Here is a 12,472-nt window from a genome sequence, read left to right on the forward strand (position 1 = left end):
GTTTTATTTGAAATTAATTTTTTTTATTTTCAAATTATTTTAATGTGTTAATTTTAAAAATATTTTTTTAAAAGTATAAAAAAATATTTGTTTTGATATATTTTCAAGTTAGAACAATTTTAAAAAGTAATAGCTAACACCCTTTCAAATATTCTATAAATATCCAAAAAATAAATATAAAAATATATATATAAAAAAGGATAATTACTCATCACTCTCAATCAAAACAATAATGTTGAAACCAACGCTAGTGCAGGGAAGTTTATTGAAGAAAGTTCAGGAATCAATCAAAGACCTGGTCAATGATGGCGATCTTGACTGTTCCTCCATTCGATTGTCTCTCCAAGCCGTGGATTTTAGCCACGCGGCACTCGTCTCCCTCCTCCTCCTCCAATCTGATGGCATCCAGCAATATTAACGCTGCGATCTCAACTTCTGCATGGGCATGAACATGGCTAACATGGACAAGATGTTGAAATGCGCTAATAACGATGATTTTGTCACCTTCAAGGTGGATGATGACGGTGATTCTGTCACTTTCATGTTTCAAAGCCCTAGCGAGTGGCAATCACTCAGTTTTTCCATGTATTACAGCCGAGTATGTTTTTTCCTGTTTGGCCGCTGAGAAAGTGAGGCACAACGGGATTCTTTTGTTTTGTTTCTTTCTTTGGTTCGTATATAATACTGTTTGTTTGCTTATTGCAAGTGGAGACGGAGAATACTTATTGCACAAGTAGGGCTTGGTTTGTGTTGTAATTGATGCGTACACCCTTGAGTCGCTTTTTTGCTGATGTTCAACTCATCAATCATCATTGGACCATTGCCTTTGCTAGCTAGCTTGTCTCGGAGTACTACTCTTTTTACAGGAAAAGAAAGGCCACTTCGAAGGTTGGAAAACAGTGCGGCTTAACTTCTGTTGGAAATAAATCAAATAATTATTACACGGCAACCTGTTGCTGCCAATCTTACCTTGTTCATAAACTCCTGAAACTATTTACTTAACCACCGATGTCCTTAGACTACTCGATGGTCACATCACATCCACTTATTCGTCGGAAACTGCAAATTGATGGAGCTGGATATGAAGGGATATATATCACGAAAGTGTCTCGTTCGGAGACGAATGTTTGGGGAATGTGCTGCGTTTTCGAAAAATATATACGCGGAGAGAGGTGTAAATTTGTTAAGAAAGTGTCTTAAACTAACCGACTAACAGAATTAACCTTTATTCATGTTGGAGTCTCGAAGCTAAGTACAAGAAAAGATAGCATCTGACGTCTTTAGATACAGTGCCTTCAACTCTGCCAGTTATCCTTGAAGGCATCGAGATTTTTGTTCCCGAACCCCCAAAACTGAAGCAATTCTTCGTTGTAACTAGTTTCTATTTTAACAGCCCGGATTTGGAATAGTGAGCATCTAGAGCCACTAGGATGAGAAATTTTAAAGGGCTAAATGAGTAATTATCAACAACTACTTTATAGAAAAGAAATATATAAGAGTAAATAGAAACATTTCTTCCTAGACCGCAACTCGTGCTTGACATTTGTTGTTTTTTTTTTTATCCGCCAACCTGTGTATCATAATTCTATTAGTTCGGTCTGCTTAACGATAATGGAAGCATTATCAAGAGCATAAGATTCTTGACACTAAATGCAGAAAACCCGATATTAGTAGGATGGCCTTGGAGAAGTCCCTCTTTCCATCATAATAATACAATCATTTTCCATTCAAGAATTTTTTATTTTTTTAATGAAGTCTTTGAGATAATTGAGCTTCTACGCCTTCTCTCGTAGTCCCATGTTTAGAATTGCGCGCAATTCTTCTTCCTTTTTGAGAAAAGCCTCCGCCATTGTGAGTCAATTTTTCTATAAAAACTGTTATGTAGAATCAATCTACCATATCATTTATAAATTATACCAATAAATATAAGATATATAGATAAAATACAATGTTACTCGCTGGCGATAAATGCATTTTCATATGATTTTATACATTACCATTCTTTCATTTTTCTAAACCCTGAGCCCCTGACCTGGTTTCAATAAGGAAGCCCCAGTGGACATGGGAACCACCAACACTCGCATCAAAAGCAATAATGGCCAGACTTGGTATAACAAGGACAGACGGGTAGAGGATGGGGTACTCTTAATTACCATTATTCGATGAATGAATATGGATGGGCTATGCAATAATGTCTTCTTCTATGTGGATTTATATTATCTTCAAATCTACTTCCAGCCAATCATAGACAAGAAACAAGATGATGTTGGCACATAGGGGACCGCGACGATTGGCTCGATTGAACCCTCACGGAAATAGACATAAATCTCTGTAGTTTTCTCCATTATCAATGAGAACACCGTAGAGTTTGTGGAATCCATTCCCAACTATGATCCAAAGAAACTAATAATTGGATGACAGCAAGATCCAGTCAGGCTTAAGTTAAAAGAAAGAACGATGCCGTAGGAGTGAACTGGTTAGTGGTGTGAACGTGAGGGAGAGATCGAGACCAGTTATCAGGTGCAACCGGTTATCAAGTTGCGCCAAGTCTGAAACGCACTTCAATCAGGTAGGCGAGAAGGAATAAAAGAAATAATCAACCCGGTAAGTTTATCAGGCAGATTCTCTGGTCCCATCGTTGGCTTCTTTTCTTGTTTCCCTTTCTCGTTGAAGAAGACAACGTCCTGCAGTTTCTGGGTCAACAAAAAACCAGCCAGGTTTAGGGTTCGCAGGCAATACTGGTTTCCACGTAAGGATTGAGCTTCTCTTATGTTGAGCCTCCGAGAAGTAAAAGTCAAAATCCTAATCGTTTAGAAAGGGATGATGGTTTAGGGGGTAATTTAGATTGTAATGCAAGATGATTTTTAATAGTTTTTTTTTATTAAAAATATATTAAAATAATTTATTCTTCATATATTTTTTTAAAAAATTTTAATATTACATCAAAACATTGCTGCTGATTGTACTGATAAAAAAAGACAAACACAGACAGCTATGCCAAAATCAGACCAGGAAGAGAAAGAACTGATTATATGCTGCATATTTCATGCAACACGTTTAAACTCACCTCTTTGGACTAGGCAGCCTGCAATTCATACAAGCTCATTGAGGTTTCAATGGCTGTGAGCTTCTTTGAAGGGAATCACCATGAAACTGATCTACATGTGCACCAACATTGTTTGTAGTGTTTCCACTTAATGATAGACTAAGACTTGTCAAATTCAGATCATTACTGTGCTTGTCCCAAGCTGCTTTGAATTGCAGGCCCTTGCATCTTCGGATACCAGGAAAAAATAAAATGTAAGCAGCTATAAGCAAATGGATAATTATTGCAGAGTACACTCTTTAAGTATAAAAATCTAATAATCCTTACTGCTGGAGCAAGATCAGTATCTCAAGAACACTTGATCTGATTTGTTCCCGAGCTACTCTTAATGCTGCTTCCTTGTACAGCAAAGCAAGTTCATCCACCAATCTGAGACCAGGACAGTGAGTTATAAAATCAGAAGCAAAAACTGCTCGCTCATCGAATGAAAATTTCATATGCTTGGAGTCACGGTTTGGTTCCAGAGAAGAAATGGAAATCACAGTTATTCATGTCTTGGAGGAATGCAGGACATGACCATCAGACTGCTTCAATCAATTGAAGGTTAAAAAAGAATTTTTTTTTTCTTCCAATTCTAGCTAAAGATTCCAAAATGATAGACTAATTAAAAAAATCTAGAAGTGTGTTAAATAACAACTTTTGGCCATCCCAGTGTAATGACATATTTAAGTGTATTTATGGCATTTAATGTTCGGTCCGGCTCAAAAGATATTCCTTGGTTCACCTTTCTAAGTATGGTGTGTTCCTTATCCATGTCAACCTCATAACTGTATGGACTCGTTTAAGAACCTGCACAAAGTCATCCATTCTCCCAGGAATTACTCATGAAAATCACAAAACAAACTTGAACTAAGAAAATGAATTAGAAAAAATCAACATAATAAAAAGACTACAATTTCACTGCATAATATGAAAATTTCTTTTCTAAGCTGGTAATTCACTAGAAATTTCTATAAAACAAGGACAACTTAGGGAATATCTATAGAGCAAATATTAATCTGCATAAAATATAATTGCACACTAATTGCAATATCAAGCCCAAAAGAATTAATAATCATGCGTAAAGGCATGCACTCTTACCAGCAGAACGGTTTCATCGTCATCAGCATGCAGCCACTTAAAGAAAAGTGGAAAAATTCGACTAAAATGAGCTACCAACACAAGTCCAATACCATGTAAAAGTGGTTCTACAAATTTAAGCCATGCAACACGGCGATCCTTGTTCCTTGGTTGACGCTCCAAGTGACCTAGCATCTCATTTAGCATCTTCTCAAACCTGAAAATAAAGTATGGCAAAGGAAAACATTGGTCAATAGAATAAGTATATATCATTGGTTTATCAAGTGATTGACAAAAATATTACATGAATTGAGGAAGCATGTTTAAAAAGAAAAAAGAAAAAAGAAAATATGCAATAATTTATTGCATAGCAGTTTAGTTATTTTTTATCAACAAGAAACATTACAATAAGCAAACAAAATGCAAAATAGACATGGCCAGCTTAGTGACCTGAAACCAGGAAAAATAGTACTACAAATGCAGCCCCCACTAAAAACCAAAATGCTTAGAAGTCCAATATCTGTTTCTTCTGAGGTTTGAACCTCAGTGCTATAGCTAATAAACTTTATACATATCTACACCTTCCCAAGAAGACATCAACATCAACTACTGCCAGTTATAACATTCAGATCGTGTAGCCTTCTGCCTACCCAGTTTATAGAAAGCAATGGTGATGGTAAATATAGTTAGAAAGCTTATAGCTTAACCAGGAAAAAAAAAAAAAAAAAGATATAACAGTGGAGAAGGTGGCTACCAAGGGCTGCGAGGATCGCTCCTTTGTATACAAGTCACAAGGAGTACAGACATCTCAACTACATGACACCATGTCTCATCATCAGAAGCAATATTCTGACAGCATGCATCAAGAATCACATCTTCATACCGACTAAGTTCAGCAGCATTCACGTTTTTTGCAAGATGAGTGAAACTTATCATGCCTTGTCCCTAAAACAGGAGGAAAAAAGAGTGCTGTCCATCAAGGAATCAACCATAACATGTAGGTTACTCATTCTATATTGTCTCCACATTATCCCTTTCCATTATCATAAATCCCAGCATACATAAAGACAAAATTTTAAAGATTGAAATGCTTAGGCATGTCACAGTAAGTTAACACGTGGAAAGGAAAAGGGTTTGCAATGGTTCAACATTGAAGAATATGACTGCTTTGAAATAGTAGATCTATTTCCTCTCCTACTCAACTATAAACACTCCACCCCTTGTGTTTATTTTGTTAAACATTCTTTTGAAATACTATCCAAAAAACTCACATGCAGTGAAGCAGATGCAGAAACAAAAAGATTGAGCAGTTCCAAGCATTTTTAAGGTCATCAATGAAACCCAGCAGTTGTCCATTATTTGTCACTCTATAACTAAAATGGCTGGAATGGAAGGGCGCAGAATGCTTATTATCTGCTTCATAAACAAGCCACAAAGTATACGACGTAAACACAAAATAGGATATCTGTATATTTCATAAAAGGAAAGAAATTTGGATTACAGAATTTACAACTTAACCATCATGAAAAAACATTGAAAAGACAAAAGTACGTCAATTTGAAGCAAACCAGCAATCAAAACCGAAGCAATTGTACAAAATAATAGATGATCGCATACTTTCACTTGCGGTGACCAGTGATCAAGAGCAGTCAACGCACATGGAATCACGAGATTACACAACTTTCCCAAATGCGGATAATCAACCTACCAACAAAAAGATGAAAATGAACAATGAAGAAAAAATTAAAGCAGTAAAAAACAAAATCCTAACAATTAAAGAACAAAATAACCCAAGAACACAAACCTGAGTAACAAACCATCCAAACTGATAAGCAGCTACAATCGCAGACCCAACAGGAGCCCTAGCGGACGCGGCAGAAATCTCATCTCCGTCAGCACTCTTATCAATTGAACTCTCTTTGATTCCATCTTTCAATAAAGGCAACACCTCAGGCATCAATTCAATCACCAATCTCTTCTCTTCATTCACTAAACCATCACCATCACCGTCACCACCAGACATCACTCCCAACAGCTCACTAATCCTCCTCTCATTTCTGGCACCAAGATCACTCTCAGCATAAGCATTGGATAGCTCGTTGAAAGCCGAGTTAGCTTCAATTGCGAGGTTCTTAGGGATCCAAGAGAGCAATTCGTGGGTGGAGGATTGAGAGGAGGAGAGTAATGCACATGCTAAAGTGAAGTCTTTGATTGAATTGAAAAGTTGAGTTTCGGTGATGGCATTATTGTTGGGGTTAGGGTTAGAGTTTTTGATTGAGAGAAGAGATTCGAGTGTGGATTTTGGAGAGATTGGTGTCCCTTCAGGCGGTGTGTACGGGATTTGAGAGAGAGGGTTTAAAATGGTCTCTGACAACCTGAATTAAGAACAAATAAATTAGAGATTGAAAATATTTTAGGGTTTGCAAATACGGAGAGAGAGGGAGAGCTTACTGAATTAGATGGGCATGGAGAGCTGAGAGTGAATTCCACATTTTTTGCCTCTCCTGTCGCGCTTTCTGTCTTTTATTTTTCATATTTGAATCTTTCTTTTATAGCCAGGCTATCACAGTATTAAAACGGTGGGAAAAGGGAGTCGTTTTTGGTGAATGACACAGATTTTGCCAGGGAAAAGAGTCTTTTTTTCTTTTTCTTTTTAACAGATATGCATCTTTCAAGTTTCATCCCGAAACAATTTCTTTTTGTTTTTTACAATAATTTATATTTGACATTGAAGTGTATGAACAGTATTTTGCATTCAATACAAAAATTTGTTTAAACGATCTGTAAAAAAGTATTTTATACAGATATTTTTATAAATATTATCTCTGTACAGGTATTCTTATATGAATTTTTTTCAAAAATCCAAATGTAAATAACTTCAGAATTCAAAATGTGACTTCTTTTTATTTATTTATTTATTTTAACATAAAAGTAAATAAAATGATTTGAATGAGAACCTAGATTAAATTTGAAAAAAAAAACATTATATAAAAATATTTTAAAAAATTGTAATAATTATTTTTTAAATGTATTTTTTATTTGAAAATATTTTAAAATAATATAGTTTTTATTTTTAATATTATCATATTAAAACAATTAAAAAAAAAAAAAACATAACTAGTTAGCACCATACCCCTTGTGGTTAATTCTTTCTTTCTTTCTTTTTGGGTCGAGCAAATTACTAATCTCGTGATTATGATTGCTACAAACCACCATGGAAACCCTTCAGTTTAATCCACGCGTCAATCATGATTGAGAATAGGAAGAATGAGGAAGACGATGCGTTTCAGACAGAGCATTATGACACAATTTTCCCTCGTAATATGTGGTAACAAAACCAGATCAGATACCCAAGTAAGAAGCACTAATAGCATCCAATATTTGCAATTGAAATTCCTCCAGTCATTTTACAATTTTGGGAGTATGAAACCCATCTATCAATCAAACACAACAAACATGCTCGCTGAGAGCTGAAGGGAGAAGTTAAAAAAAAAAAAAAGGCAGAACCAAGTTTTGCCTACCCCTTCCAATGGAAATCGAAGGGTTTGGAAGAAAAACACACTGAACAGTAGATAAAGCCACACGAGTAGATATCAAATTAAGGAAGAGATGTTTAAGCCTCTGGCACAGGAGCAGCTGCTCGCTTCATTGATGCGGACTTGATCAGATGGTTGTAGCTGCCCTTTTCCTTGAAAAGTTGGGAAAAGTGATGCTTGCAATACAATACACCCTCAAGTGCTGCATAACTTGATGGTGTTATAGCACAGCCACCGTGGGAGCACTTGAAACATGACTTGTGATAGGCTTGGCTCTCCACTGTTACCTGTAGTTTTTGGGAGAACAGACCATTACCATGATCCCTGGGTATTTTTTTAGCATAGACAGAGAGAACTCGCTAAAAAGGAAAATAAATAACTTCCACGCACAGAGAGATGCAATTTATTTTCATGGAAACTTTAAATTAAACCAAATTGGCAATAATAGTATGCAAAGAAAGGTAGTTGAGAGGCCTAAACTTTAAATTAAACCAATATTGCATACTAATGGCCTAGTTTCTAAAACCTTAGATTGGGAGGTAAATCGGTAATGATAACAATACTGGTAGAAATAGCATCATGACCATCAAACCATCTACCAAGAAAGAACTATGCACTTCTCAACAGGAAAAAAAAAAAAAAAAGGGAAAGGGAAAGCTATAAGCATCCTGCTATCCAAGCTAGTAGATAGGGTTAGGGTTAGGAGTTGTGATTTATTGGATGCTAAACAACTTAAAATAGTCAGTTAAGATGACACAGCCTTTCAACATGGATATGTCACTTGGAGATGTATTCTATCAATGCTGTTGTCATCACAAGCTATTCAATCCATGTCCACAAGAAGAAGAAGAAGAAGAAGAAGAAGAAGAAAAAGCTGCTGAAAAGAAACCTCCTTGAATTCATCAAGTTCAAATTAATGTGGATAAAATAGCCCAGGCTTAAGTCATGTATTAAGTTACATGACTCTTCATTCCTAACTCTATAAAAGGATGTTTGGAAATAGGGTAGCAGTAACAGTTTAATATACTTTTTTATCATAAATACATCAAAATAATATTTTTTTATTATTTTTTAAAGATTATTTAAAATAAATAAATAAATAATTTTAAACAAAAAAAAAGGGGAAAAATTTCAAATTTTTGGGAAAAGCAGTTTCAACTGCGCATTCCCAAGCACTGCAGAAATCTGTGGCCCCACTGCTTTGACTTGTCAAATAAGCCCCAACTTCTTGTGAGAATACTTCTCTTCACGTTTAATTTGTTCATATGGGCCCCATAAACAAGTATTAACGAGACAGCCTCATTCGACCAGAGAAAAACTCAACCGAGCCAAGCAATCAAAATTAATGATAGGAGTTTTATCAATCAACCTTGTATGCCTGTATATCACAAAACATTTGACTCCTACCTTCTCAAGCGGATAAGCAGTTTTACCGCAAGTAGCACACTTCTCTTGTGTCCCTGAAAACATACCAGCAGCTTTGCTAGGTGACCTTGTCTGAAAACAGAACATCAATAGAGGATCAGACACAGCACCAGCAACACATCAGTCCACAAGTGAAATTCATGAAATTCACTAAAAGTAAATAAATGCCAAATACAAACAGTCTTTGCGGGGAATATTTACCAGTTCAGGAGTTAACTTCTCAGCTGTCTTTGCAGCTGTTGAAAACCAAATTAATTGAAAATTTAAAAACAAATAAAAAATTTATGGATATCAAATAAAAGAAATTGATCCCAGTGAGAATGAGAAGCATACGCGACTGAAAGTTCTTGTTGAAGTTACCGGTCTCCTTGAACAGCTGGTCAAAGTGAGGCTTACAGTACAATACACCCTCCATTGATGAATAATTGCTTAGCTGAAAAAACATAAATTGCACAATCTAATCAGCACAAACCAAAAACACATAATCTACTAGTCATCCATTAAAATCTGGGAACATAGTGTGGGTATTTCCCTCCAATAAAATCCGGGGAAATACATATAAAATCATCCGTTGATCATGAGCGATTATCCCTAAAATCACTCTATAATATACTACTGGTTTTTATATGAAAGAGTTCTGACAAATGCTGCGTATCATACACTCCAATTGAAGGAAAACATACTTAACAGGTCAGTTTGTTAAACAATCCATTACCTAACAGCTAAAACGAACCACTTGGATAAATTTGTCTTTGATGCCATGTCTAACAAGTGAACGACAACCCTAACAGTTGCAAATTTAAGCATTGCCAGCTACATTCTTGACTGGATTAACAGAACAAGAGAAGAAAATAGGGTACGGCAAATATTAAGACGGTATAAGCACCTTTAACGTGCCTTTGCAGTGAAAACACTTGAAGCAAGATTTATGGTAAGCAACCCCATCTGCTGATAGAAGTTCCATGGGATACACAGTCTTCTCACAAGCCTTGCATTTCTGTTGGGTACCAGTAAACGACATCGTTTCGAGCGATATGTATTATACCCTTTAGATCTGATGACTGTGTACTGTTTACCTGTCTCGGATCACCTGCCAGTCCACAAACCCACAGATCACTATGTATCAAATCAATGGATAAAAAAGATTAATTAATTAGAATCAGTCAAGACTCATGGAAAATAAAGTTTAAACTTTCAAAAGAAGCACAATAGATCAAAGAATATATAATAATGAATGTAAACTTCAGGTTTCAAGATTGGTAACCGATCTGAGATTTCGAAGGAATGCAAGGACTTAAATAAAAATAAATGCGAGTTAATTAACAAGAGAAAATAGAGAACAGTAGCATGAAAACAGAAACTGAAATGCAGTCAAATCCGTTTTCCCAAGGATGCAAAGAGGAGGCGCGTACCAAGTTGAGATTAGAATAGGAGAAGATGGGATTTTTCGATCTGAGGGTCAAGGGAGGTGAGTGGAGAGAATTGAAACGAAAGTGAAAGGGTCGAGGAAAGTGAAGGGAGCGGGGATTGGGCGCTTTTTGTAGCGGAGCGGATGCAACGAAGTGGATGATGATGATAGAGGGAGAGAGAATTTCAGAGGTTACAAAAAATATTAGAAGACAGAAAGAGTAAGAGAGAGATGAAAAATATCTTCTTCGCTGGAAGCACTTACAGGCTCCACAAACACTTTTTGTTTGTCTGGTTCAACGAACTCCATCACGCGGGGTTTTTTTTTTTTTTTTTTCCCTGATCTTTTTGGTGGGCTGAAATTACACGGTGACCCCTGTTTTTTTTTTTTTTTTTAAGTTGTCCTGATAATGCTGCGCGTGGTTAAAAATAATGGTAAGGGACAAATATGTCCCCAAACGATTACCCCATCCTTGATCAGTTCTCCTAACAAAAGGTTTCCCAATTCTCCATCTAATTTGGTGTTGCCTAATTTCCCAGATTCAAAGTAAATTTCAAACAATAATTAAATGGATGGAGGCTGAGATTTGGTGATATACTGATATTTAATTAAACGAGGGACTCCATCAAGAGATTTACCTGTTGAAGGACTTAAAAAAAGGGGTGATGGTTGGGAAAAATATTTAAAATCATACAGAGATAATTAAAATATTCCATAAAAAATATGATTTAATTTTACAAGATTCAGGTTGGCTTTTTAAAAAAAATATTGAGATGTAAATTTATTAAATTTACTCAAGCTTCATGACTTAATCCATTAAATTCATTGTTTGGTTAATGGACTATACCAAGTAAGGGTAAGCAAAAAAAACCAACAAACTGATCAAATTAAAAAATAATAACAAAAAAAAAATCCATGAAAAAATTTGATTAAACTAATTATAATATTAAAAAAAAATCAGTTTGGTTTGGTTTTACAGACCTAAAATTAAAAAACCAAGTTGAATCGGTTTAGCTAAGAAATAAATCAAATCGAATTGAAACCAAAAAGCTGAATCTAATCGAAAAACCCATTAGAAAGTCCAAAAAAAATCCACCAAAAACCAATACAATTTTCAGTTTTAAATATAAAATAACTAAACTAAACCGAAACCGGTAGGCTGGGTTTTGGTTTTTAACTTAAAATAACCGAATTGAAACCAGTTTCGGTTCGGTTTTTATTTTGTTTACAAATTTTTAGGTTGGTTGTTTTTATAGGTAAAAACAAAACCAAAAATAATCACATCTAACACTAAGTTTAGGAATTTTGTTTTTTTTAAGACCATTTTTTTCTTTAATTATATAATAAAAAAATAAACGGTCGTAAAATCAATCAAATATTATAAATTTTATTTGAGGTTACGATAACCTTGTAAAAAGTAAGCTAAAATAATTTTTATAAAAATAAATATTAAAAAATAAAATTTTTAAAAAAATAGACTAAAACAAAAAAAGAAGGGATGAAAAAAAAAATTAAAGTCACCTCCCCCATTATTCATGTAAATAGTGAATGAGATGAGTTGACATTCTAAATTTTTTAGATGTAGTTAATTCTTAATTAATTATAATAATAAAAATAGATATTTGTAAAATAAATTATATGTTAAATATCAAAATGTCTGTGACTGGAATATTTTTTATAAAAAGTAAATTAAAATAATCTATAAAGATAAAATTTAAATTTAAAAAAAATATTAAAAAAAATAAAAAAAATTACGAAAATAATAAAAAGAAATCACCTCTTTAAGAAGGTGGATTGACACTGACTTTTTTTTTTTCTTTTTTTAGCAGGAGGTAATATTCACGGCCATATGCCTGTACATTGAAATACAGTATAATTTTTTTGTGAAAGATTGTCATTAACACACAACGAAGAAATTTGGCAATGGAAGAGTGAAGA

General features: G+C 34.6%; 2 protein-coding genes across 3 annotated transcripts; both read right to left on the bottom strand.

Moving 5' to 3' along the window:
• Window positions 1-149: 149 nt before the first annotated feature.
• On the bottom strand, window positions 150-6,753 carry LOC118052317 (uncharacterized protein At2g39910). Of its 2 annotated transcripts, XM_035063254.2 has the most exons (9): window positions 6,617-6,753; window positions 5,970-6,540; window positions 5,783-5,869; window positions 4,920-5,110; window positions 4,187-4,382; window positions 3,831-3,895; window positions 3,374-3,475; window positions 3,068-3,274; window positions 150-2,693 (listed from the first exon to the last, which is right to left on the bottom strand). In XM_035063254.2, exons 1-8 carry the CDS (start codon window positions 6,697-6,699, stop codon window positions 3,103-3,105), a joined length of 1,467 nt encoding a protein of 488 aa, XP_034919145.1. In that variant the 5' UTR covers window positions 6,700-6,753; the 3' UTR covers window positions 150-2,693; window positions 3,068-3,102. The 2 variants fall into 2 exon arrangements, with proteins under 2 accessions (XP_034919145.1, XP_034919144.1); XM_035063253.2 differs by having other exon boundaries at window positions 150-3,274.
• A 767-nt stretch (window positions 6,754-7,520) lies between these two features.
• On the bottom strand, window positions 7,521-10,810 carry LOC118052315 (LIM domain-containing protein WLIM2b). Its single transcript, XM_035063251.1, has 6 exons — window positions 10,539-10,810; window positions 10,013-10,216; window positions 9,460-9,559; window positions 9,328-9,362; window positions 9,109-9,198; window positions 7,521-7,988 (listed from the first exon to the last, which is right to left on the bottom strand). The coding sequence occupies exons 2-6, from the start codon at window positions 10,145-10,147 to the stop codon at window positions 7,779-7,781; spliced, it is 570 nt and encodes a 189-aa protein (XP_034919142.1). The 5' UTR covers window positions 10,148-10,216; window positions 10,539-10,810; the 3' UTR covers window positions 7,521-7,778.
• Between the last annotated feature and the right edge of the window lie 1,662 nt (window positions 10,811-12,472).

This window comes from Populus alba, chromosome 8, assembly GCF_005239225.2.
Source record: "Populus alba chromosome 8, ASM523922v2, whole genome shotgun sequence".
Lineage (NCBI taxonomy): Eukaryota > Viridiplantae > Streptophyta > Magnoliopsida > Malpighiales > Salicaceae > Populus > Populus alba.